This window comes from Seriola aureovittata, chromosome 13 (assembly GCF_021018895.1).
Source record: "Seriola aureovittata isolate HTS-2021-v1 ecotype China chromosome 13, ASM2101889v1, whole genome shotgun sequence".
NCBI classification, from domain to species: Eukaryota; Metazoa; Chordata; class Actinopteri; order Carangiformes; family Carangidae; genus Seriola; species Seriola aureovittata.
In genome coordinates this window covers 6,529,570-6,551,833 of record NC_079376.1, presented here as the reverse complement: position 1 = coordinate 6,551,833, position 22,264 = coordinate 6,529,570, and the positions used below count along the sequence as shown (strand labels likewise).

At 33.0% G+C, this 22,264-nt stretch overlaps 2 protein-coding genes across 3 annotated transcripts; one reads left to right on the top strand and one right to left on the bottom strand.

Annotated features, from left to right (window-relative positions):
- Window positions 1–17: 17 nt before the first annotated feature.
- ddo (D-aspartate oxidase) lies at window positions 18–15,997 on the bottom strand. Its single transcript, XM_056393707.1, has 5 exons — window positions 15,687–15,997; window positions 1,980–2,185; window positions 1,679–1,787; window positions 1,393–1,569; window positions 18–1,245 (listed from the first exon to the last, which is right to left on the bottom strand). Exons 2-5 carry the CDS (start codon window positions 2,149–2,151, stop codon window positions 687–689), a joined length of 1,017 nt encoding a protein of 338 aa, XP_056249682.1. The 5' UTR covers window positions 2,152–2,185; window positions 15,687–15,997; the 3' UTR covers window positions 18–686.
- A 96-nt stretch (window positions 15,998–16,093) lies between these two features.
- zbtb24 (zinc finger and BTB domain containing 24) lies at window positions 16,094–22,195 on the top strand. 2 transcript variants are annotated; one of them, XM_056394192.1, is made up of 7 exons: window positions 16,094–16,114; window positions 17,445–18,305; window positions 18,860–19,027; window positions 19,270–19,350; window positions 19,436–19,519; window positions 19,632–19,713; window positions 20,454–22,195. In XM_056394192.1, the coding sequence occupies exons 2-7, from the start codon at window positions 17,471–17,473 to the stop codon at window positions 21,322–21,324; spliced, it is 2,121 nt and encodes a 706-aa protein (XP_056250167.1). In that variant the 5' UTR covers window positions 16,094–16,114; window positions 17,445–17,470; the 3' UTR covers window positions 21,325–22,195. The 2 variants fall into 2 exon arrangements, with proteins under 2 accessions (XP_056250167.1, XP_056250165.1); XM_056394190.1 differs by lacking the exon at window positions 16,094–16,114 and adding an exon at window positions 16,160–16,295.
- Window positions 22,196–22,264: the final 69 nt, after the last annotated feature.

Below are 22,264 nucleotides of genomic sequence, written 5' to 3'. Positions count from 1 at the left end.
ATGAACAAAACAAAGCATTGGCATTAAAGAGATTTTTTTTAATTCAATCTACCTGCAGTCAGTGTAAACAATCAGCATTTTGTGATGCACAGGTACAAATTTCATATTTTGTTAACCCCATTTTATGTAAACTGTTGACAGAAAGTTTAGCAGTTGAACAATGTTCCCACGGATATGCATTTGTTTTTTGTTTGTTTCATATCAGTTATTTATGTACAGTATTTTTCATTTAATTAATTTAATCAGTGAAGTTTTCTTTGATAATATAAATTGTAAAAATGCTAACAAGACTGTTAATCACCCTTCTACTCTCACATAAATAAATTCTTATTTCTCTGAATGAAGCTTATCTTTCTGACAGTAGATCTCTGCACTCAAAGGCAACTGTTACTGGCACTGCATTGTATAATCTTTAAAAGAAATCTGTTTTTATGATAAAGCCATCCATAGAATTGTTCACCACTGTTAGCAGTAAATTAAATTAGAATTAAATTAATAATGAAATTAAAATAATTGTTTCTATATACACAAATGGAAAGCTACAAGAAATCCCTACATTAATGCATTTAGTAACTTTTCAGTAGTTGATATGTTGTATATCAGTGATTCCCATCTCCCTGCAATTGTCTCTCTCTTATTATTTAAAGACGAGTGTTATCAGCACTGAATTTAGTGGCAGAATTTGTTCACAGTTTAGCTTGTAGAGGCATTTCATGCAGGCACTGTTTGACCAGCCCCAGCGCGTCCAGAGCAGTACCCCAGGCGAGCGTAACTCCCCAAGCCCCGTGGCCATAGTTATGGACCACAGGCACTCGGTGGCCCTGCAGCTGCACCAGCTCCCTCTCCACCCTTGGATTCCTCCTGCTCGGCCTCAGACCGACCCACGCGCTGAGAACCTTGGCTTTGCTGAGTGACGGCACCAGCCTGCTGCAGCGCTCCAGGATGCTCTTTGTGTCTCCTTCGTCCACCTGTAGTCGCCAGTCCCCCTCCTGCCTTGTGCCGCCTACAGTGACGCTGTGTATGCCGGGGTAGATGTAGGTCATTCCGTCTCCATCTCTGATGAAGTGCTGCAGCCACGGTGCCTCCACCTTGAGGACTTGCCCTCTGACTGGGTATACCTGGGTGTCTCCCACCAGCAGTTTGGAGCCCAAACCAGAGCAGTTGACGATGATGTCATAGCTGTTGCTTAATTCCTGAAGGCTGTTGAGTTTCCTTTGTTGGACTTGGCCTCCAGCTTTTCTAAATCTTTTGAAAACCGGTATGACAAAAGTTAATCCCTACATCACGTAATAGAACTATTGTAACCTGCAAAACCTGTTTCTGATCCTATTCGAAATGTGAATAAATATAAACAATTTGACATGACAGTTTAATAATGAAGAGAGGACAAACCTCTTCTCGAGCCACAGCAGGTAGCTCGAGCATTCACACTTTATGGTGGTGAAGGCCTGGCCAAACTTGCGATCTGGGAACTGATTCAGCTCGCGGTCAGTCATGGGTCGAAAGCCGATCACAAAGTCTGACCAGAAGGGCTTCTTATCTGCGGGCTCCTCTTTGAAGATTTGCCAGCTGGAGGGAAATTAAAAGAAAATCACCAATAGCCATGAGATATACAGTATTTTAGTAGTGACCTGGCTGAGTAGTTGCCTCTTTTATGGCACTATGTAACAATTGTTACCCAGAGCTCAGCATTACTCCAGCCTCCGGTGAGTGTTGTGATTGAGCAATGGCCAACAGGTGATCAAAGCTGTCCTTAAACCAGCGTCTTTGTCTTTCCAAGGGAATATCTGATAGAGAAATCCATTAAAATCAATCATTTTTCACATGTAAAAAAATGTGTGCTGCATTTTTACTTAAAAGGTGGATGGTGAATTTGAATGAATATATGCTTTCAAAGTCATCTCACCCTGGTAAAACTGCACCATCTACATAATGTTTTGAAATGTGATCCCCTTTTTGAGAGATATACTGCTGCATACCTGGAAACTTTGCGGCAAACAGGAGCCCAGCGGCTCCATCACTGGTTGTATCCGGGCTGAACTTCTCAGCCAGAAGAGTAACGGAGCAAAAAGGAAGAGCCTCAGCGATGCAGACAGCAGTGGAGAATCCGATCACACCAGCTCCCACCACTACAACCTTGACACTTTTCATTATGGACTGGCCTTCGTCTCAGACTGGAAGTAAACTGAGGGTAGAGAATTGTGTCAAATGCTGCAAGACAACCTTTGTTATGGCTGGCTCTTCAAAAGTTAATCCACAACTTGTAGCCTTACTGTCTGCACAGTCCAAGGATCAATAACAAAGCCCCATTTGAGTCCAAGGAGCTGTCTTTGTAATAATGCATTACATAACAGACACTGTAAACTAGGCCACACACAGTCATAAAATGCCTTTTGGTCCAGTATTTACATCTGATTTGAAATTCTGAGTACTTAGGTAAAATAAGGTAAGTATGACGATGTTTTCAATCAACTATTATCCACAAGAAAAAAGGCTGCATCGACTTTCTTGAATTCTCTTCTCTTTTTTTCCTCAATGTTACATTAATGTACAAATATATATGTATGGCAATATGCTAGGAATACCTTTAATGTATGTGGGGCACATCCCTGAGACCAGATCCTTCTTAAGTAAGAGTTCTTATTAAACATACATGTGAAAATATTGCACTGCATGAAGTCGTGGTGCGTTTATCAGCAAATTGTAGTTAAAAATAAAGGTACTCATGAGTGTCATAGTCATAGTATAATTAGGCATAAAAAGTCATGTAAACATCATAGTATAGTAAGGCATAAAAATTCATAAAAACATCATAGTATAGTAAGGCATGAAAACGTCATAGTATAGTAAGGCATAAAAATTCATAAAAACATCATAGTATAGTAAGGCATGAAAACGTCATAGTATAGTAAGGCATAAAAACTCATAACAAAGACATAGTATAGTAAGGCATAATAAGTCATAAAAACATCATAGTATAGTAAGGCATAAAAACTCATAACAAAGACATAGTATAGTAAGGCATAAAAGGAATACAAATGTCATAGTATAGTAAGGCATAAAAATTCATAAAAATGTCATAGTATAATAAGGCATAAAAAGTCATAAAAACATCATAGTATAGTAAGACATAAAAAGTCATGAAAACATCATAGTATAGTAAGGCATAAAAAGTCAGTGTAATAAGGCATAAAACATTGTAATAAGGAATAAAAAGTCATAAAAATGTGAGTATAGTAAGGCATTGAAGGCAAAATAAGACAAAATATAGTAAGTAATAAAAATGTATTAAAATGTCGTAGTATAGTAAGGCATAAAAATTCTTAAAAATGTCATAATATAGAAAGGCATAAAAATTCATAAAAACGTCATACTATAAAAAGGTATAAAAAGTCAAGGTGTAATAAGGCATAAAAACATCATACACATATATATATATAGTAAGGCATAAAAGTCATAAAAACTTCATAGTGTAATAAGGCATAAAAAGTCATAAAAACTTCATAGTATAGCAAGGCATAAAAAGTCATAGTATAGTAAGGCATAAAAAGTTATAAAAACATCATAATATAGTAAGGCATAAAAATTCATAAAAATGTCATAGTACAGTAAGGCATGATAATGTCATAGTATAGTCAGGCATTAAAAGTCATAAAAACGTCATAGTATAGTAAAGCATGAAAAGTAATGAAAACTTCATGGTATAGTAAGACGTGTAGTGTAAGGTATTAATTGCTTTAAATGCATATAACTTTGACTTTAGAATATAAGTGATGTTTGACTGTATATATGTGTAGCCAAGATATTTAGTACACATCTGGAGGTCCTGGTTAGATTGATGAATGTTTGTTTTTGCTCATATGGGTATAGCTTATGGGATGGAGAATGATCTCAGGAGCTCTGAAGAAAGGATGAGCAACAACTAAGAGGCCCCATGGACATGGAGATCTCCAGATCAACATCAACAAAAAGACCAAACAAGCAGTCAAACTTTTGTTAAGCGGAGAGAGACCTTGGTGTGCATTGTGCCAGCTCTGTCCTACGAATAAAACCAGCCACATTGAAGTGTTGAATTGTCAGTCTGATTGTGTTCACTTTCTGTCATAAAAATCATCTTTTAAGGTAGGCATGAAAAGAGATAAAAACGACATAGTTTAGTAAGGAAAAATAATTCATAGAAGGGTGATGGGCATGAACAGTGATAAAAATGTAAAAGTATAGGAAGGTATAAAAAGTCATAAAAAGTATAGTAAGAAAGGAAAAGGGCCTTGTGTATTAAGGTAAAGAAAGTCATTCAAATTTCACATTATAGTAAGGCATAGTATATTAAGGGATAAAAACGTTATAAAACAATCATAGTATAATAACCCAAAAAAGAAATAAAAACGTCATAGTATAATCACGTGTAAAAATGATATAGTTCAGTGAGGCATAAAAATGATATAAAAACGTCATAGTATAGTATGGCATAAAAAGTCAAAAAAATGTCTGAGTATAGTAAGGCATAAAAATGTCGTAGTAAAGTAAGGCATAAAAAGTCATAAAAACATCATAGTATAGTAAGGCATAAAAGGTCATAACAAATACATAGTATAGTAAGGCATGATAACGTCATAGTGTAATAAGGCAAAAAACATCATAGTATAGTAAGGCATAAAAATTTATGAAAATGTCAAAGTATAATAAGGCATGAAAACATCATAGTATAGTAGGGCATAAAAAGTCATAAAAACATCATAGTATAGAAAGGCAAAAAAATTGATAAAAATGTCATATCGTACGGCATATAAATTCATAAAAGTGTCATAGTATAATCAGCCATAAAAACGTCATCGTATACTAAAACAGTAAAAGTCATAAAAACGTCATAGTTCAGTCAGGCATAAAAAGGCATAAAAATGTCGTAGTATAGTAAGGCATAAATAGTCATAGTATAGTAAGGCATAAAAATTTATAAAATTGTCATAGTATATTAAGGCATAAAAAGTCATAAAAACATCATAGTATAGAAAGGCAAAAAAATTGATAAAAATGTCATATCGTACGGCATATAAATTCATAAAAGTGTCATAGTATAATCAGCCATAAAAACGTCATCGTATACTAAAACAGTAAAAGTCATAAAAACGTCATAGTTCAGTCAGGCATAAAAAGGCATAAAAATGTCGTAGTATAGTAAGGCATAAATAGTCATAGTATAGTAAGGCATAAAAATTTATAAAATTGTCATAGTATATTAAGGCATAAAAAGTCATAAAAACATCATAGTATAGAAAGGCAAACATTTAAAAAAAAAATGTCATATCGTATGGCATATAAATTCATAAAAGTGTCATAGTATAATCAGGCATAAAAACGTCATCGTATACTAAAGCAGTATAAGTCATAAAAACGTCATAGTTCAGTCAGGCATAAAAAGGCATAAAAGTGTCGTAGTATAGTAAGGCATAAAAATGTCGTAGTATAGTAAGGCATAAAAATTCATAAAAATTTCATAGTGTAATAAGGAATAATAAGTCATAAAAACATAGTATAGTAAGTCATGAAAACGTCATAGTATAGCAAGCCATAAAAAGTCATTACAAAGACATAGTATAGTAAGGCATGATAACGTCATAGTATAGTAAGACATAAAAGGTCATAAAAACGTCATAGTATAGTAAGGCATAAAAAGTCATAGTGTAATAAGGAATAAAAATGTCATAGTATAGTAAGGCATAAAAAGTCATGAAAAAGTCATAGTATAGTAAGGCATAAAAAGTCATAAAAACATCTTAGTATTGTAAGTCATGAAAACGTCATAGTATAGTAAGGCATAAAAGGTCATAACAAATACATAGTATAGTAAGGCATAAAAGGTCATAAAAACTTCAGAGTACAGTAAGGAATAAAAAGTAATGCAATCATCGTAGTATAGTAAGGCATTAAAAGTCATAGTGTAATAAGGCAAAAAACATCATAGTATAGTAAGGCATAAAAATTCATGAAAATGTCATAGTATAATAAGGAATAAAAAGTCATAAAAACATCATAGTATAGTAAGCCATAAAAAGTCATAACAAAGGCATAGTACAGTAAGGCATGATAATGTCATGGTATAGTAAGGTATAAAAAGTCATGAAAAAGTCATAGTATAGTAAGGCATAAAAAGTCATAGTGTAATAACCTATGAAAAGTCATAGTGTAATAAGGCATAAAAATTCATAAAAAGTCATGAAAAAGTCAAATTATAATAAGGCATAGAAAGTAGTAAAAACATCATAGTATAATAAGGCATAAATATATCATAGTATAATAAGGCATAAGAACTCATAAAAAGCATCATAGTATAGTAAGGCAAAAAAAATTCATTAAAAAAGTCACAGTATAGTAAGGCATATAAATTCATAAAAGTGTCATAGTATAGTAAGGCATAAAAACGTCATAGTATAGCAAGGCATAAAAGGTCATAGTATAGCAAGGCATAAAAAGTCATGAAAAAGTCATAGTATAGTAAGGCATGAAAACGTCATAGTATAGCAAGGCATAAAAATGTCATAGTATAGCAAGGCATAAAAAGTCATGAAAAGGTCATAGTATTTTAAGGCATGAAAACATCATTAGTAATGCATAAAAGGTCATAGTGTAATAAGGCATAAAAACGTCAAAGTATAGCAAGGCATAAAAAGTCATGAAAAAGTCATAGTAAGGTATAAAAAGTAGTAAAAACATCATAGTATAGTAAGGCATAAACATTTATAAAAATGTCACAGTATAATAAGGCATAAAAATATCATCGTATAATAAGGCATAAGAAGTCATAAAAATCATCATAGTATAGTAAGACATAAAAATTTATTAAAATGTCATGGTATAAAAAGGCATAAAAATATCATAGTATAATAAGGGATAAGAAGTCTTAAAAAGCATCATAGTATAGTAAGGCATAAAAAGTAATACAATCATTATAGTATAGTAAGGCATTAAAAGTCATAGTATAGTAAGGCATAAAAATTCATGAAAATGTCATAGTATAATAAGGAATAAAAAGTCATAAAAACATCATAGTATAGTAAGCCATAAAAAGTCATAACAAAGGCATAGTACAGTAAGGCATGATAATGTCATGGTATAGTAAGGTATAAAAAGTCATGAAAAAGTCATAGTATAGTAAGGCATAAAAAGTCATAGTGTAATAACCTATGAAAAGTCATAGTGTAATAAGGCATAAAAACGTCATAGTATAGTAAGGCATAAAAATTCATAAAAAGTCATGAAAAAGTCAAATTATAGTAAGGCATAGAAAGTAGTAAAAACATCATAGTATAATAAGGCATAAATACATCATAGTATAATAAGGCATAAGAACTCATAAAAAGCATCATAGTATAGTAAGGCAAAAAAAATTCATTAAAAAAGTCACAGTATAGTAAGGCATATAAATTCATAAAAGTGTCATAGTATAGTAAGGCATAAAAACGTCATAGTATAGCAAGGCATAAAAAGGTCATAGTATAGCAAGGCATAAAAAGTCATGAAAAAGTCATAGTATAGTAAGGCATGAAAACGTCATAGTATAGTAAGGCATAAAAATGTCATAGTATAGCAAGGCATAAAAAGTCATGAAAAGGTCATAGTATTTTAAGGCATGAAAACATCATTAGTAATGCATAAAAAGGTCATAGTGTAATAAGGCATAAAAACGTCAAAGTAAAGCAAGGCATAAAAAGTCATGAAAAAGTCATAGTAAGGTATAAAAAGTAGTAAAAACATCATAGTATAGTAAGGCATAAACATTTATAAAAATGTCACAGTATAATAAGGCATAAAAATATCATCGTATAATAAGGCATAAGAAGTCATAAAAATCATCATAGTATAGTAAGGCATAAAAATTTATTAAAATGTCATGGTATAAAAAGGCATAAAAATATCATAGTATAATAAGGGATAAGAAGTCTTAAAAAGCATCATAGTATAGTAAGGCATAAAAATTTAAAAAAAAAGTCACAATACAGTAAGGCTTAAAAAGTCATAAAAACATCATAGTATAGTAAGGCAAAAAATTGATAAAAATGTCATTATATAGCATGGCATAAAAATTCATAAAAGCATCATAGTATAGTAAGGCATAAAAAGTAATACAATCATTATAGTATAGTAAGGCATTAAAAGTCATAGTGTTATAAGGCATAAAAACATCATAGTATAGCAAGGCATAAAAAATTCATGAAAAAGTCAAATTATAGTAAGGCATAGAAAGTAGTAAAAACATCATAGTATAATAAGGCATAAATATATCATAGTATAATAAGGCATAAGAACTCATAAAAAGCATCATAGTATAGTAAGGCAAAAAAAATTCATTAAAAAAGTCACAGTATAGTAAGGCATATAAATTCATAAAAGTGTCATAGTATAGTAAGGCATAAAAACGTCATAGTATAGCAAGGCATAAAAAGGTCATAGTATAGCAAGGCATAAAAAGTCATGAAAAAGTCATAGTATAGTAAGGCATGAAAACGTCATAGTATAGCAAGGCATAAAAATGTCATAGTATAGCAAGGCATAAAAAGTCATGAAAAGGTCATAGTATTTTAAGGCATGAAAACATCATTAGTAAGGCATAAAAGGTCATAGTGTAATAAGGCATAAAAACGTCAAAGTATAGCAAGGCATAAAAAGTCATGAAAAAGTCATAGTAAGGTATAAAAAGTAGTAAAAACATCATAGTATAGTAAGGCATAAACATTTATAAAAATGTCACAGTATAATAAGGCATAAAAATATCATCGTATAATAAGGCATAAGAAGTCATAAAAATCATCATAGTATAGTAAGGCATAAAAATTTATTAAAATGTCATGGTATAAAAAGGCATAAAAATATCATAGTATAATAAGGGATAAGAAGTCTTAAAAAGCATCATAGTATAGTAAGGCATAAAAAATTTTAAAAAAAGACACAGTACAGTAAGGCTTAAAAAGTCATAAAAACATCATAGTATAGTAAGGCAAAAAATTGATAAAAATGTCATTATATAGCATGGCATAAAAATTCATAAAAGCATCATAGTATAGTAAGGCATAAAAAGTAATACAATCATTATAGTATAGTAAGGCATTAAAAGTCATAGTGTTATAAGGCATAAAAACATCATAGTATAGCAAGGCATAAAAAATTCATGAAAAAGTCATAGTATAGTAAGGCATGAAAAGTAGTAAAAACATCATAGTATAGTAAGGCATAAACATTTATAAAAATGTCATAGTGTAATAATGCATAAATAGTCATAAAAACATCATAGTATAGTAAGGCATAAAAAATTATTTAAATGTCATAGTATAATAAGGCATAAAAATATCATAGTATAATAAGGCAAAAGAAATCATAAAAAGCATCATAGTATAGTAAGGCATAAAAAATTCATAAAAAAGTCACAGTATAGTAAGGCATAAAAAGTCATGAAAACGTCATAGTATAGTAAGGCATAAAAGTCATTACAAAGACATAGTACAGTAAGGCATGATAATGTCATGGTATAGTAAGGAATAAAAGGTCATAAAAACATAATAGTATAGTAATGCATAAAAAGTCATGAAAAAGTCATAGTATAGTAAGGCATAAAAACGTCATAGTATAGCAAGGCATAAAAAGGTCATAGTATAGCAAGGCATAAAAAGTCATGAAAAAGTCATAGTATAGTAAGGCATGAAAACGTCATAGTATAGCAAGGCATAAAAATGTCATAGTATAGCAAGGCATAAAAAGTCATGAAAAGGTCATAGTATTTTAAGGCATGAAAACATCATTAGTAATGCATAAAAGGTCATAGTGTAATAAGGCATAAAAACGTCAAAGTATAGCAAGGCATAAAAAGTCATGAAAAAGTCATAGTAAGGTATAAAAAGTAGTAAAAACATCATAGTATAGTAAGGCATAAACATTTATAAAAATGTCACAGTATAATAAGGCATAAAAATATCATCGTATAATAAGGCATAAGAAGTCATAAAAATCATCATAGTATAGTAAGGCATAAAAATTTATTAAAATGTCATGGTATAAAAAGGCATAAAAATATCATAGTATAATAAGGGATAAGAAGTCTTAAAAAGCATCATAGTATAGTAAGGCATAAAAAGTAATACAATCATTATAGTATAGTAAGGCATTAAAAGTCATAGTATAGTAAGGCATAAAAAGTCATAAAAATGTCATAGTATAATAAGGAATAAAAAGTCATAAAAACATCATAGTATAGTAAGCATAAAAAGTCATAACAAAGGCATAGTACAGTAAGGCATGATAATGTCATGGTATAGTAAGGTATAAAAAGTCATGAAAAAGTCATAGTATAGTAAGGCATAAAAAGTCATAGTGTAATAACCTATGAAAAGTCATAGTGTAATAAGGCATAAAAACGTCATAGTATAGTAAGGCATAAAAAATTCATAAAAAAGTCATGAAAAAGTCAAATTATAGTAAGGCATAAAAAGTCATAGTATAGTAAGGCATGAAAACATCATTAGTAAGGCATAAAAAGGCATAAAAACATCATAGTATAATAAGGCATAAGAACTCATAAAAAGCATCATAGTATAGTAAGGCAAAAAAAATTCATTAAAAAAGTCACAGTATAGTAAGGCATATAAATTCATAAAAGTGTCATAGTATAGTAAGGCATAAAAACGTCATAGTATAGCAAGGCATAAAAAGGTCATAGTATAGCAAGGCATAAAAAGTCATGAAAAAGTCATAGTATAGCAAGGCATAAAAAGTCATGAAAACGTCATAGTATAGTAAGGCATAAAAATGTCATAGTATAGCAAGGCATAAAAAGTCATGAAAAGGTCATAGTATTTTAAGGCATGAAAACATCATTAGTAAGGCATAAAAAGGTCATAGTGTAATAAGGCATAAAAAGGTCATAGTATAGCAAGGCATAAAAAATTCATGAAAAAGTCATAGTAAGGTATAAAAAGTAGTAAAAACATCATAGTATAGTAAGGCATAAACATTTATTAAAATGTCATGGTATAAAAAGGCATAAAAATGTCATTGTATAATAAGGCATAAGAAGTCATAAAAATCATCATAGTATAGTAAGGCATAAAAATTTATTAAAATGTCATGGTATAAAAAGGCATAAAAATATCATAGTATAATAAGGGATAAGAAGTCTTAAAAAGCATCATAGTATAGTAAGGCATAAAAAGGCATAAAAAAGTCATAAAAAAGTCACAGTACAGTAAGGCTTAAAAAGTCATAAAAACATCATAGTATAGTAAGGCATAAACATTTATAAAAATGTCATTATATAGCATGGCATAAAAAATTCATAAAAAGCATCATAGTATAGTAAGGCATAAAAAGTAATACAATCATTATAGTATAGTAAGGCATTAAAAGTCATAGTGTTATAAGGCATAAAAACATCATAGTATAGCAAGGCATAAAAAATTCATGAAAAAGTCAAATTATAGTAAGGCATAGAAAGTAGTAAAAACATCATAGTATAATAAGGCATAAATATATCATAGTATAATAAGGCATAAGAACTCATAAAAAGCATCATAGTATAGTAAGGCAAAAAAAATTCATTAAAAAAGTCACAGTATAGTAAGGCATATAAATTCATAAAAGTGTCATAGTATAGTAAGGCATAAAAACGTCATAGTATAGCAAGGCATAAAAAGGTCATAGTATAGCAAGGCATAAAAAGTCATGAAAAAGTCATAGTATAGTAAGGCATGAAAACGTCATAGTATAGCAAGGCATAAAAATGTCATAGTATAGCAAGGCATAAAAAGTCATGAAAAGGTCATAGTATTTTAAGGCATGAAAACATCATTAGTAAGGCATAAAAGGTCATAGTGTAATAAGGCATAAAAACGTCAAAGTATAGCAAGGCATAAAAAGTCATGAAAAAGTCATAGTAAGGTATAAAAAGTAGTAAAAACATCATAGTATAGTAAGGCATAAACATTTATAAAAATGTCACAGTATAATAAGGCATAAAAATATCATCGTATAATAAGGCATAAGAAGTCATAAAAATCATCATAGTATAGTAAGGCATAAACATTTATTAAAATGTCATGGTATAAAAAGGCATAAAAATATCATAGTATAATAAGGGATAAGAAGTCTTAAAAAGCATCATAGTATAGTAAGGCATAAAAATTTTTAAAAAAGTCACAGTACAGTAAGGCTTAAAAAGTCATAAAAACATCATAGTATAGTAAGGCAAAAAATTGATAAAAATGTCATTATATAGCATGGCATAAAAATTCATAAAAGCATCATAGTATAGTAAGGCATAAAAAGTAATACAATCATTATAGTATAGTAAGGCATTAAAAGTCATAGTGTTATAAGGCATAAAAACATCATAGTATAGCAAGGCATAAAAAATTCATGAAAAAGTCATAGTATAGTAAGGCATGAAAAGTAGTAAAAACATCATAGTATAGTAAGGCATAAACATTTATAAAAATGTCATAGTGTAATAATGCATAAATAGTCATAAAAACATCATAGTATAGTAAGGCATAAAAAATTATTTAAATGTCATAGTATAATAAGGCATAAAAATATCATAGTATAATAAGGCAAAAGAAATCATAAAAAGCATCATAGTATAGTAAGGCATAAAAAATTCATAAAAAAGTCACAGTATAGTAAGGCATAAAAAGTCATGAAAACGTCATAGTATAGTAAGGCATAAAAGTCATTACAAAGACATAGTACAGTAAGGCATGATAATGTCATGGTATAGTAAGGAATAAAAGGTCATAAAAACATAATAGTATAGTAATGCATAAAAAGTCATAGTGTAATAAGGAATAAAAATGTCATAGTATAGTAAGGCATAAAAACGTCATAGTATAGCAAGGCATAAAAAGGTCATAGTATAGCAAGGCATAAAAAGTCATGAAAAAGTCATAGTATAGTAAGGCATGAAAACGTCATAGTATAGCAAGGCATAAAAAGGTCATAGTATAGCAAGGCATAAAAAGTCATGAAAAAATCATAGTATAGTAAGGCATGAAAACATCAGTATAATAAGGTATAGAAACGTCACAGGCATAAAAAGTCATAAAAATGTCATTGTATAGCAAGGCATAAAAAGTCATGAAAAGGTCATAGTATTTTAAGGCATGAAAACATCATTAGTAAGGCATAAAAGGTCATAGTGTAATAAGGCATAAAAACGTCAAAGTAAAGCAAGGCATAAAAAGTCATGAAAAGCATCATAGTATAGTAAGGCATAAAAATTTATTAAAATGTCATTGTATAATAAGGCATAAACATATCATAGTATAATAAGGCATAAGAAGTCATAAAAAGCATCATAGTATAGTAAGGCATAAAAAATTCATATAAAAGTCACAGTATAGTAAGGCATAGAAAGTCATAAAAACATCATAGTATAGTAAGGCATTAAAAGTCATAGTGTTATAAGGCATAAAAACGTCATAGGCAAGGCATTAAAAAGGCATTAAAAAGTCATGAAAACGTCATAGTATAGTAAAGCATGAAAACGTCAGTATAGTAAGGCATAAAAAATTCATAAAAAAGTCACAGTATAGTAAGGCATAAAAAGTAGTAAAAACATCATAGTATAGTAAGGCATAAACATTTATAAAAATGTCATAGTGTAATAATGCATAAATAGTCATAAAAACATCATAGTATAGTAAGGCATGAAAAATTATTAAAATATCATAGTATAATAAGGCATAAAAATATCATAGTATAATAAGGCAAAAGAAATCATAAAAAGCATCATAGTATAGTAAGGCATAAAAAATTCATAAAAATATCATAGTATAGCAAGGTATAAAAAGTCATGAAAACGTCATAGTATAGTAAGGCATAAAAGTCATAGTGTAATAACCTATGAAAAGTCATAGTGTAATAAGGCATAAAACCGTCATAGTATAGCAAGGCATAAAAAGTCATAACAAAGGCATAGTACAGTAAGGCATGATAATGTCATGGTATAGTAAGGTATAAAAAGTCATGAAAAAGTCATAGTATAGTAAGGCATAAAAAGTCATAGTGTAATAACCTATGAAAAGTCATAGTGTAATAAGGCATAAAAACGTCATAGTATAGTAAGGCATAAAAATTCATAAAAAGTCATGAAAAAGTCAAATTATAGTAAGGCATAGAAAGTAGTAAAAACATCATAGTATAATAAGGCATAAATATATCATAGTATAATAAGGCATAAGAACTCATAAAAAGCATCATAGTATAGTAAGGCAAAAAAAAAATCATTAAAAAAGTCACAGTATAGTAAGGCATATAAATTCATAAAAGTGTCATAGTATAGTAAGGCATAAAAACGTCATAGTATAGCAAGGCATAAAAAGGTCATAGTATAGCAAGGCATAAAAAGTCATGAAAAGGTCATAGTATTTTAAGGCATGAAAACATCATTAGTAAGGCATAAAAGGTCATAGTGTAATAAGGCATAAAAACGTCAAAGTATATCAAGGCATAAAAAGTCATGAAAAAGTTATAGTATAGTAAGGCATAAAAAGTAGTAAAAACATCATAGTATAGTAAGGCATAAACTTTTATAAAAATGTCATAGTATAATAAGGCATAAAAATATCATAGTATAATAAGGCATAAGAAGTCATAAAAAGCATCATAGTATAGTAAGGCATAAAAATTAAAAAAAAAAAAGTCACAGTATAGTAAGGCTTAAAAAGTCATAAAAACATCCTAGTATAGTAAGGCAAAAAATTGATAAAAATGTCATTATATAGCATGGCATAAAAATTCATAAAAGCATCATAGTATAGTAAGGCATAAAAAATTCATATAAAAGTCACAGTATGGTAAGGCATAGAAAGTCATAAAAACATCATAGTATAGTAAGGCATAAAAAGTAATACAATCATCATAGTATAGTAAGGCATTAAAAGTCATAGTGTTATAAGGCATAAAAACGTCATAGTATAGCAAGGCATAAAAAGTCATAAAAAAATCACAGTATAGAGTAAGGCATAAAAAGTAGTAAAAACATCATAGTATAGTAAGGCATAAAAAAATTATTAAAATGTCATAGTATAATAAGGCATACAAATATCATAGTATAATAAAGCATAAGAAGTCATAAAAAGCATCATAGTATATTAAGGCATAAAAAATTCATAAAAAAGTCACAGTATAGTAAGGCTTAAAAAGTCATAAAAAGTCATACTGTAATAAGGCATAAAAACGTCATAGTAAAGTAAGGCATAAAAAGTCATAAAACTGTCATAGTAAAGTAAGGCAGAAAAGTCATAAAGAGAGGCATGAAAAGTAATGAAAACGTCAATAATCTAGTAAGACATAGAATAGTGTGAGGTATTAATTGTTTTACATGCATATAACTTTGACTTCAAGTGATTTTTGACTGTACATGTATGTAGGACACATCTGGAGGTCCTTGTTAGATTGATAAATGTTTGTGTTTGCTTCTAAGGTTAGAGCCCCAGGAATGGGAGGCATAAAATGTCATAAAAACGTCACAGTATAGTAAGACACAAAAAGTCATAAAAACATCATAGTGTAGTAAGGCATAAAAAGTCATTGTTGTGTCCCTACCAATGCTGAGACCAAACTTACGCATTTAATTGAAACACAATTTTTACGGTGTCTTCTTCTAAAGCGAAATGCAGTCGAGGCAAAACTCCTTCACCTACCTGTCAGTGATATGTCCTACTTTCACTTGACCGAAGACTGTCGGTAAATGTTTTTCTCTTCTGTCTCTGTAGGACGGTGCAGGTCCTAAAGTATCGTCTCTTCTCGGAAATGTCAACGATTATTTAAATGAAGGAAATATCCACTGCATAATAAATACCCCTCGTCTATATATATTTTCTCCTAACAGGGTGTTTTAATTATTTAAAGGAATACCCACTAACTGTAAAGCGTTAAATGCCACTTCCTGCAGTAGATTTAAGAGTAGATCTATACAACATTTAATGGTACTCAGTCCGCTCACAGAGCACGAGCTTGTGAGCTCTACAGTGTGTGAAGGTCAGCTGCGTGCGTATCTCATCAGAACCGCTAGTCTCGCGATAAGTCAGTCACACTCACGTCCTCCGTCCAACGACTCACTGAAACGAAGGTAAGGTCCTAAAAGCTCACTGTTTTAAATTACACCGAGGTTTGTGCGCTTCAAACTGTTCGGGTCCTGGTGGTGACAGAAATGTTTCTTAAATGTACATCATCATTTTTGCGGTGCACTTTTCTGTTTCGAATAATTGTGCTTGTTTCTGGCTAGAATCGGATGCATTGTTTGAAAAGATGTAAGTTAGCATGTTTGCTAACCGTCAGGTTGTTCAAAGCTTATCAGTAGTTTAGAAAGCAAACATCAGCAGGTAAACTTTGAACCAGTGGGCCAGACACTACAAAACAGTTGTAGAAAAAAACATGCGCCAAAAGATATAGTCATGTAAAAATAATTTATTGTATCGTTTCAAACGCTAGTACTGAGACAAACACTGAATCAATCAACCACTGATAAATATTTTGATTTAATGTGATTTAATTAATCATTTGTGTCAATTATTAGGGGAAATACCAAACACCTGTTTCCAGCTTTTCATAATGTCAGAATTCCTTTTTCCCTTACCTTTTCTTAATCTTGGAAACTGAGTTTTCAACCTTTCTGATAAGTAACATGAATAAACCAGCCTGGGCTCCTAAAGGACATTTTGAACTGTGACATTCATAGACTATAGTGCATTCGTCATCAATCAATCAGTTGATTATTTTTCAATTAAGCAAGCAGTTATAGTCTGTAGTGTTGGGATAGGATAGGATAGTGATAGGAGAAATGCCCATCATAATTTCACTAATCACTTGCAATGATACAAACAGAAAGCTGTAATTTATTTTCTTATACATGGCTTTATTAATGAACAGATTATAAAATTTGATGAATGTAAAATTTTCTGTTGATTGACTAATAGATTAATTGACTAATCACTGCTGCACTAGACTACAGATTGATCAATACAGAAAGTAATAATTAGGTCTGGACTTAAAAGAATTGCTTTTTTCCCACAAAGGACATTTATTTTCTCTTTAACAAAGAGCTGCAACAATCAATGTAGTAATCAATAAGTCTTTTTTAAGCAAAAATATCAAACATATTCAGGTTCCAGCTTCTCAGATGTGACGATCTGCTGCGTCTCTTTGTCATATATGACAGTAAACTGAATATGAATTGAATTGAATCAAATTGAATGGACACCTGAAAGGGAACATTTATCAGACTTAATCAGACTGATGAAAATAATCATTAGTTGAAGCTCCAGTTGATTGACTATACATGGAGCAAGTAGTAAAGGCAAAATTAATAAATGTATTTTAGTACATTTAAATACACATGTAAAGACGTTTGTACCTCAGTTCCTGCCTCGTTTTGACAGATTCTTTTTTATCTTCCTCAGGAACAGAGGCGATTGTTTTTGAGAAGATGTCTCAGAAAACCACAGACACGACTTCATCACTCATGGCCCTTCAGTCAGAATCTCATAAGCAGAGCATCCTGAGCAAATTCAACAAGCTCAGGAAAAGGGATCTACTGTGTGATGTCACTTTTGTCGTTGAAGACGTGCATTTCAAGGCACACAAAGCCCTGCTGGCAGCAAGCAGCGAGTACTTCTCCCTCATGTTCACAGCAGAAGATCACATCAGCCAGTCGACCTATAAACTGGGCGGTATGGCAGCTGAGATGTTTTCTACAGTGCTGGAGTTCATCTACAGTGCCCAGGTGTCTTTGGAGAAAAGCGCCACAGAGCATCTCCTGGCCACAGCTCATCTCATGGAGGTCAACGATCTTGTCAAAGCGCTCACTGAACTCACATGCTCTGCTGCAAGGGTAAGAACTGATGAGGTAAAGGCAGACAAAGCCGAGACGCTAGGTGTGTCCAAACGCAAAAGAGGACGGCCTAAGAAAAATGTGGATATACCCATAATAGAGCCGGAGGGGAGAAGTGTACCATGTGAAAGCTCAGAGGAAGCCCAGGCTGCAGATGTGGACTGTGATAATGTACATTTTGACTCACTACTTAAAGACGATGCGGATTACAAACCAGAGACGCACCAGAGCCGACAGAGCAAACGCAAAATCAGGCCTCCAATAAAATACAAAGGTTACAAAGTGGACCACACAGACACAGCAGTTAACAAAGAGTCTGGGAAAAGGGGAAGGAAAAGGAAATATCCTAACACAGAGGCCCGGTGTGAGGACTGCAGCAAAGTTTTTAAAAGTCACCTCTTTTTAAAAATTCACCAAAGGACTCATACAGGTAATCAGCAGTGTGAGGTTTACTCCATATTATTTGGGTCTTCATAATTTGATTAACTGTAAATATTTTTGGAAAATTGATCATACTATCATAGAAAACTCAGTAATATTCTTTTGGCATTTTTGTTTAAAGAGATGGATCAAAACAGTTTATCAGTTATCAACAATGTTGCTGATTTTCTGTCAATCATCAAATGAATGAATGAATCAATCAACTAATCATTCCATCTTTATAAAGTGCCATGTACAGTGGGGTCCTCACAGCTAATCTTTTTTCCCCCATGGTTAATGCAGAATGTTAATGCAGCCATGTGTGGCAGCTCTCAGGTGAACAGTTAATGTCTGTGTGAAAAAGTGACACCTGCTCAATTATGACTGACGAGGGTTTAATTAACAAACAAGCAGCGTCCATCACAGATGATTGAGTCTATTAGGAAGAGGTGTGAAGTTGGAGTATCTGTCTCTCTGACACAAACACAAATGAACCATGACTCATTATTATTGTATTACTCTGCTGATGGATATTGTACCTGTACCTGTACCTGTACCCCCCAGGAGAGAAGCCTTTCCGGTGCCTGGTTTGCGGGAAGTGTTTTACCCAGAAGCACACTCTGCTGGTTCACCAGCGCATGCACACCGGAGAGAAGCCCTTTGTTTGTACTGTCTGCTCCAAAGCGCTCTGCACCAAACACTCCCTACGGGAACACATGAACCTCCACAAAGGTAGGATCTGATGAAGTTAGTACCACACTGCATGTCTATTATTGTCTGGTTATTAACTTTACCCCATCATTAATGCATCCATCATAGATGCACATAAAACATTTAATTATAGAACAATTATTCTGTATTTTAATCTGACATTTGATGAGAGTGTATTCCAGACTAATGATCCTATTAATCCTCTGTGAGTGTCTTGTTCTCTCTTGCTCGACTGTATATTTTTATTTTACTTGTTTCCATAGAGAAATCCTTTGACTGTGATAAATGTGGAAAGACTTTCACTCAGAAGAGGCAACTTAAAAGTCATTACAGAGTTCATACAGGTGAGAAACAAATGCCTATTAAGGAACTCTAATGTGGTCGCTTGTAAGGCTGAATAATGTGATTTTATTCTTTTCTTAATTAAAGGTAAATCGTTACCTGAATGTGCTCAGTGTCATCACAAGTTTATGGACACAGCTCAGCTGAAAAAACACCTGAGAACTCACACAGGTAAAATCAGAAGAAGCTTAAACAGATCTGCGAATAATAACTGAGATTTGAAGCTAATAATATTACAGTGGAACTAAGATGTAAAAGTATTTTTATAAATATTATTTTACAGGTGAGAAGCCTTTCACATGTGAGATCTGTGGGAAGTGTTTTACAGCCAAGAGCACACTGCAGACTCACATCAGAATTCACAGGTGAGAAATATATTTTAACCTTTCAATTACATTTGTAATGTTTCATCTTCTGGTCACATATAATTATGTAGTTCGTGTTTTACAGTATTTTACATAGGATATCGTCGTCTTAACTTCTAAGATCATTTCTCCATGCAGTCCGTTGTTTGTTGTTGTTTTGTTTGTCCAGATGTCTCCTGCTGGATGGTTTGGCTGCAGCCATTTTCTTGTGATAGTATTTTAAAGAGGAATTCTTCCAGAGCCATGACTTTGTGTGGTGTTTTGCCGTCCAGGCATAATGTGACAAAAGAGCAATCAACTTCCGTTCCAAAAATATTCTTTATTTCTTTATAGCAATCTTGTGCCAATATGAAAAAAGAAAGGATAAGCCCAACAGTCAAGTCAAGTTTTTTTTTTTTACCACAGTGCCTCCTGTATTCATCCTGTCCCTGATAACTTAAAATTCACTTTTGGAGTCACAAAATATCATATTATGCTTTTTCCAACAGAACTCGCTTCAGGACCTTAAACTGATAGTTTGACCTGGTTTTATCACACGTCATCCCAATCTTCAGATATCTCCAGAATGGGAGTCTTTCTCCCATTTCTGTTTGACATAGACAATAGTGTTGTCTTGTCTTGTGAGGGTTTGAAGTTAGATTGTATACTCATGAAGCTAGAAGTCTATCTTCAGTCAGTTAATGCAGATATAACTTTACAATTCTGTTCCATCCACTGACATTATGTTCCTCCTTTTGCAGAGGTGAGAAGCCATATGACTGCAACATCTGTGACAAATCATTCTCAGACCCCAGTGCGAGAAGACGCCATGTCATGTCTCACTCTGGAAAGAAACCCTTTACTTGTTCCTTCTGCAACCTTTCCTTTACGCGCCTGGACAATCTGAAAACTCACACCAAATCCCACAGTAAGGAGAGAGCAGCGTCAACAGAGGCCTCATCAGACGCAGCGGAGGCAGACACCTCAGCAGCGCCTCAGGAGGAGGTGCGTAACATCCTGCAGCTTCAGCAGTACCAGCTGCCGTCCAGCTCTGAACAGGAGATCCAGCTGGTGGTGACGGGAGATGTGAACAACATTAATTTTGTTCCGGGTCAGGAGCAGCAGATCAGCATCATCACCACAGAGAGCGAGACGGCAGAACAAGCCCACTCAAGGCTCACCCTCCTCACCCAGCCGTCAGGACACATGCCGAATGTGGCTCTGGTCACTCAGAGCGCCGTGGTGGACCAAGCCCCTCAGAATCAGACCGTCAACATGCTGGAGGGACAGATGCCACACCAGTCTGAGCAGATGCATGTCATCACTCTGAGTAAAGAGGCGATGGAGCAGCTGCAGTCCCACCACGGCCCTCCACAGCCACTTCAGATAGCACAACGGCCCGTCCAGCAGCTGCAGGTGATGCATCAGCCCATCCAGCAGCTGGCCGTCAGTCAGGTCGGCCGGGAGCAGCACAGCCAGGCCATTCACATCAGCAGCCAGAGCAGCCAGCCCATCTCCATCAGCCAGACCAGTGAGCAGATCTCCAGCCACCACATCCAGGGTCAAACGTTTCAGATCCAGGCAGGAACCGTCTCCTACCTGTACACCACCGGGCTGCCGCAGGAGGGCTGAGCGTGGGCCGAGCGTGGGCCGGATGACTGAGGACTTAAATCTGATGTTGCTGAATCCAAACTGATATATGCTGCTACTGTACACATCAGTAATGGAGTAATGGGTGAACAAAATTATCAGTATTTTTTAAAGGAACAGGTTCAGCTGCTCTATGCAACAGAAGCGACCAACACTGGATACTATTTTTAAAGCTGATATTGATATTTGAGAGTTATGGAAATCTGATAATGATGTATTGACAAACATTCATTATCTTAACATGCACTTTCATGTTACTTAACACCTACACAGATATATATATATAGATACTGTATATCTGCAATAAGCTATTATCGGTCGAGCTATAACACAATTTTACAATGACGTGGGTTTCAAGCGTCAGATGATTTTCACACTGTAGCTACTGGACGAAAGATGAAACCACTGATTTCACTGCTGGTTGATAAAAATGCAGGTATTGATCTAAAAAGCTATAAAAATGCTTGTTATGGCTTTATGAAATACCCAGAGGTAATTTACTGCCTCTCACAGCTCTGGTAACAATGTCTGTGCAGTCGGGATCCGCAGGCGTCTCGTCTCCTGAAAGAGAAAGAGACAGTTTTGGATGTTGATTGTGTATTTATCCAAGGATAGTGCAACAACACTCTTACTGTGTTACTTCATTATAAAAGCTACAGTTTGTATCTTGTAAAACACAACTTGTTTTTTATAAATATACAGTGCCTGTTGCTCACTGCTTAGCCTCTTTAAACGGACAGAGCCAGGCAATACTAAAATTAAATGTATCAGTATACAACAGTGTTTACCCTAAGGCGGAGCTGACAAGAGACCCGTGCACATAAATTAGGTAAATAAAAAAGGTAACACTTTATTTGGATCGTCCACCAGAGTATTTGTAATATTTCAACAGGTTATTAGTTGAAATTCAACAATTCAACTG

Bases quoted from the DNA above. Each gene is read 5' to 3' on its own strand.
- ddo (XM_056393707.1), bottom strand. From the start codon at position 2,151: ATGAAAAGTGTCAAGGTTGTAGTGGTGGGAGCTGGTGTGATCGGATTC. The intron at 1,788-1,979 runs GTATGCAGCAGT...TTTCTCTATCAG, and splicing joins GTTTGCCGCAAAGTTTCCAG to ATATTCCCTTGGAAAGACAA. The intron at 1,246-1,392 runs GTTTGTCCTCTC...GGTTTTCAAAAG, and splicing joins CTGCTGTGGCTCGAGAAGAG to ATTTAGAAAAGCTGGAGGCC.
- zbtb24 (XM_056394192.1), top strand. From the start codon at position 17,471: ATGTCTCAGAAAACCACAGACACGACTTCATCACTCATGGCCCTTCAG. The intron at 19,520-19,631 runs GTAAAATCAGAA...ATTATTTTACAG, and splicing joins ACACCTGAGAACTCACACAG to GTGAGAAGCCTTTCACATGT. The intron at 19,714-20,453 runs GTGAGAAATATA...CTCCTTTTGCAG, and splicing joins ACTCACATCAGAATTCACAG to AGGTGAGAAGCCATATGACT.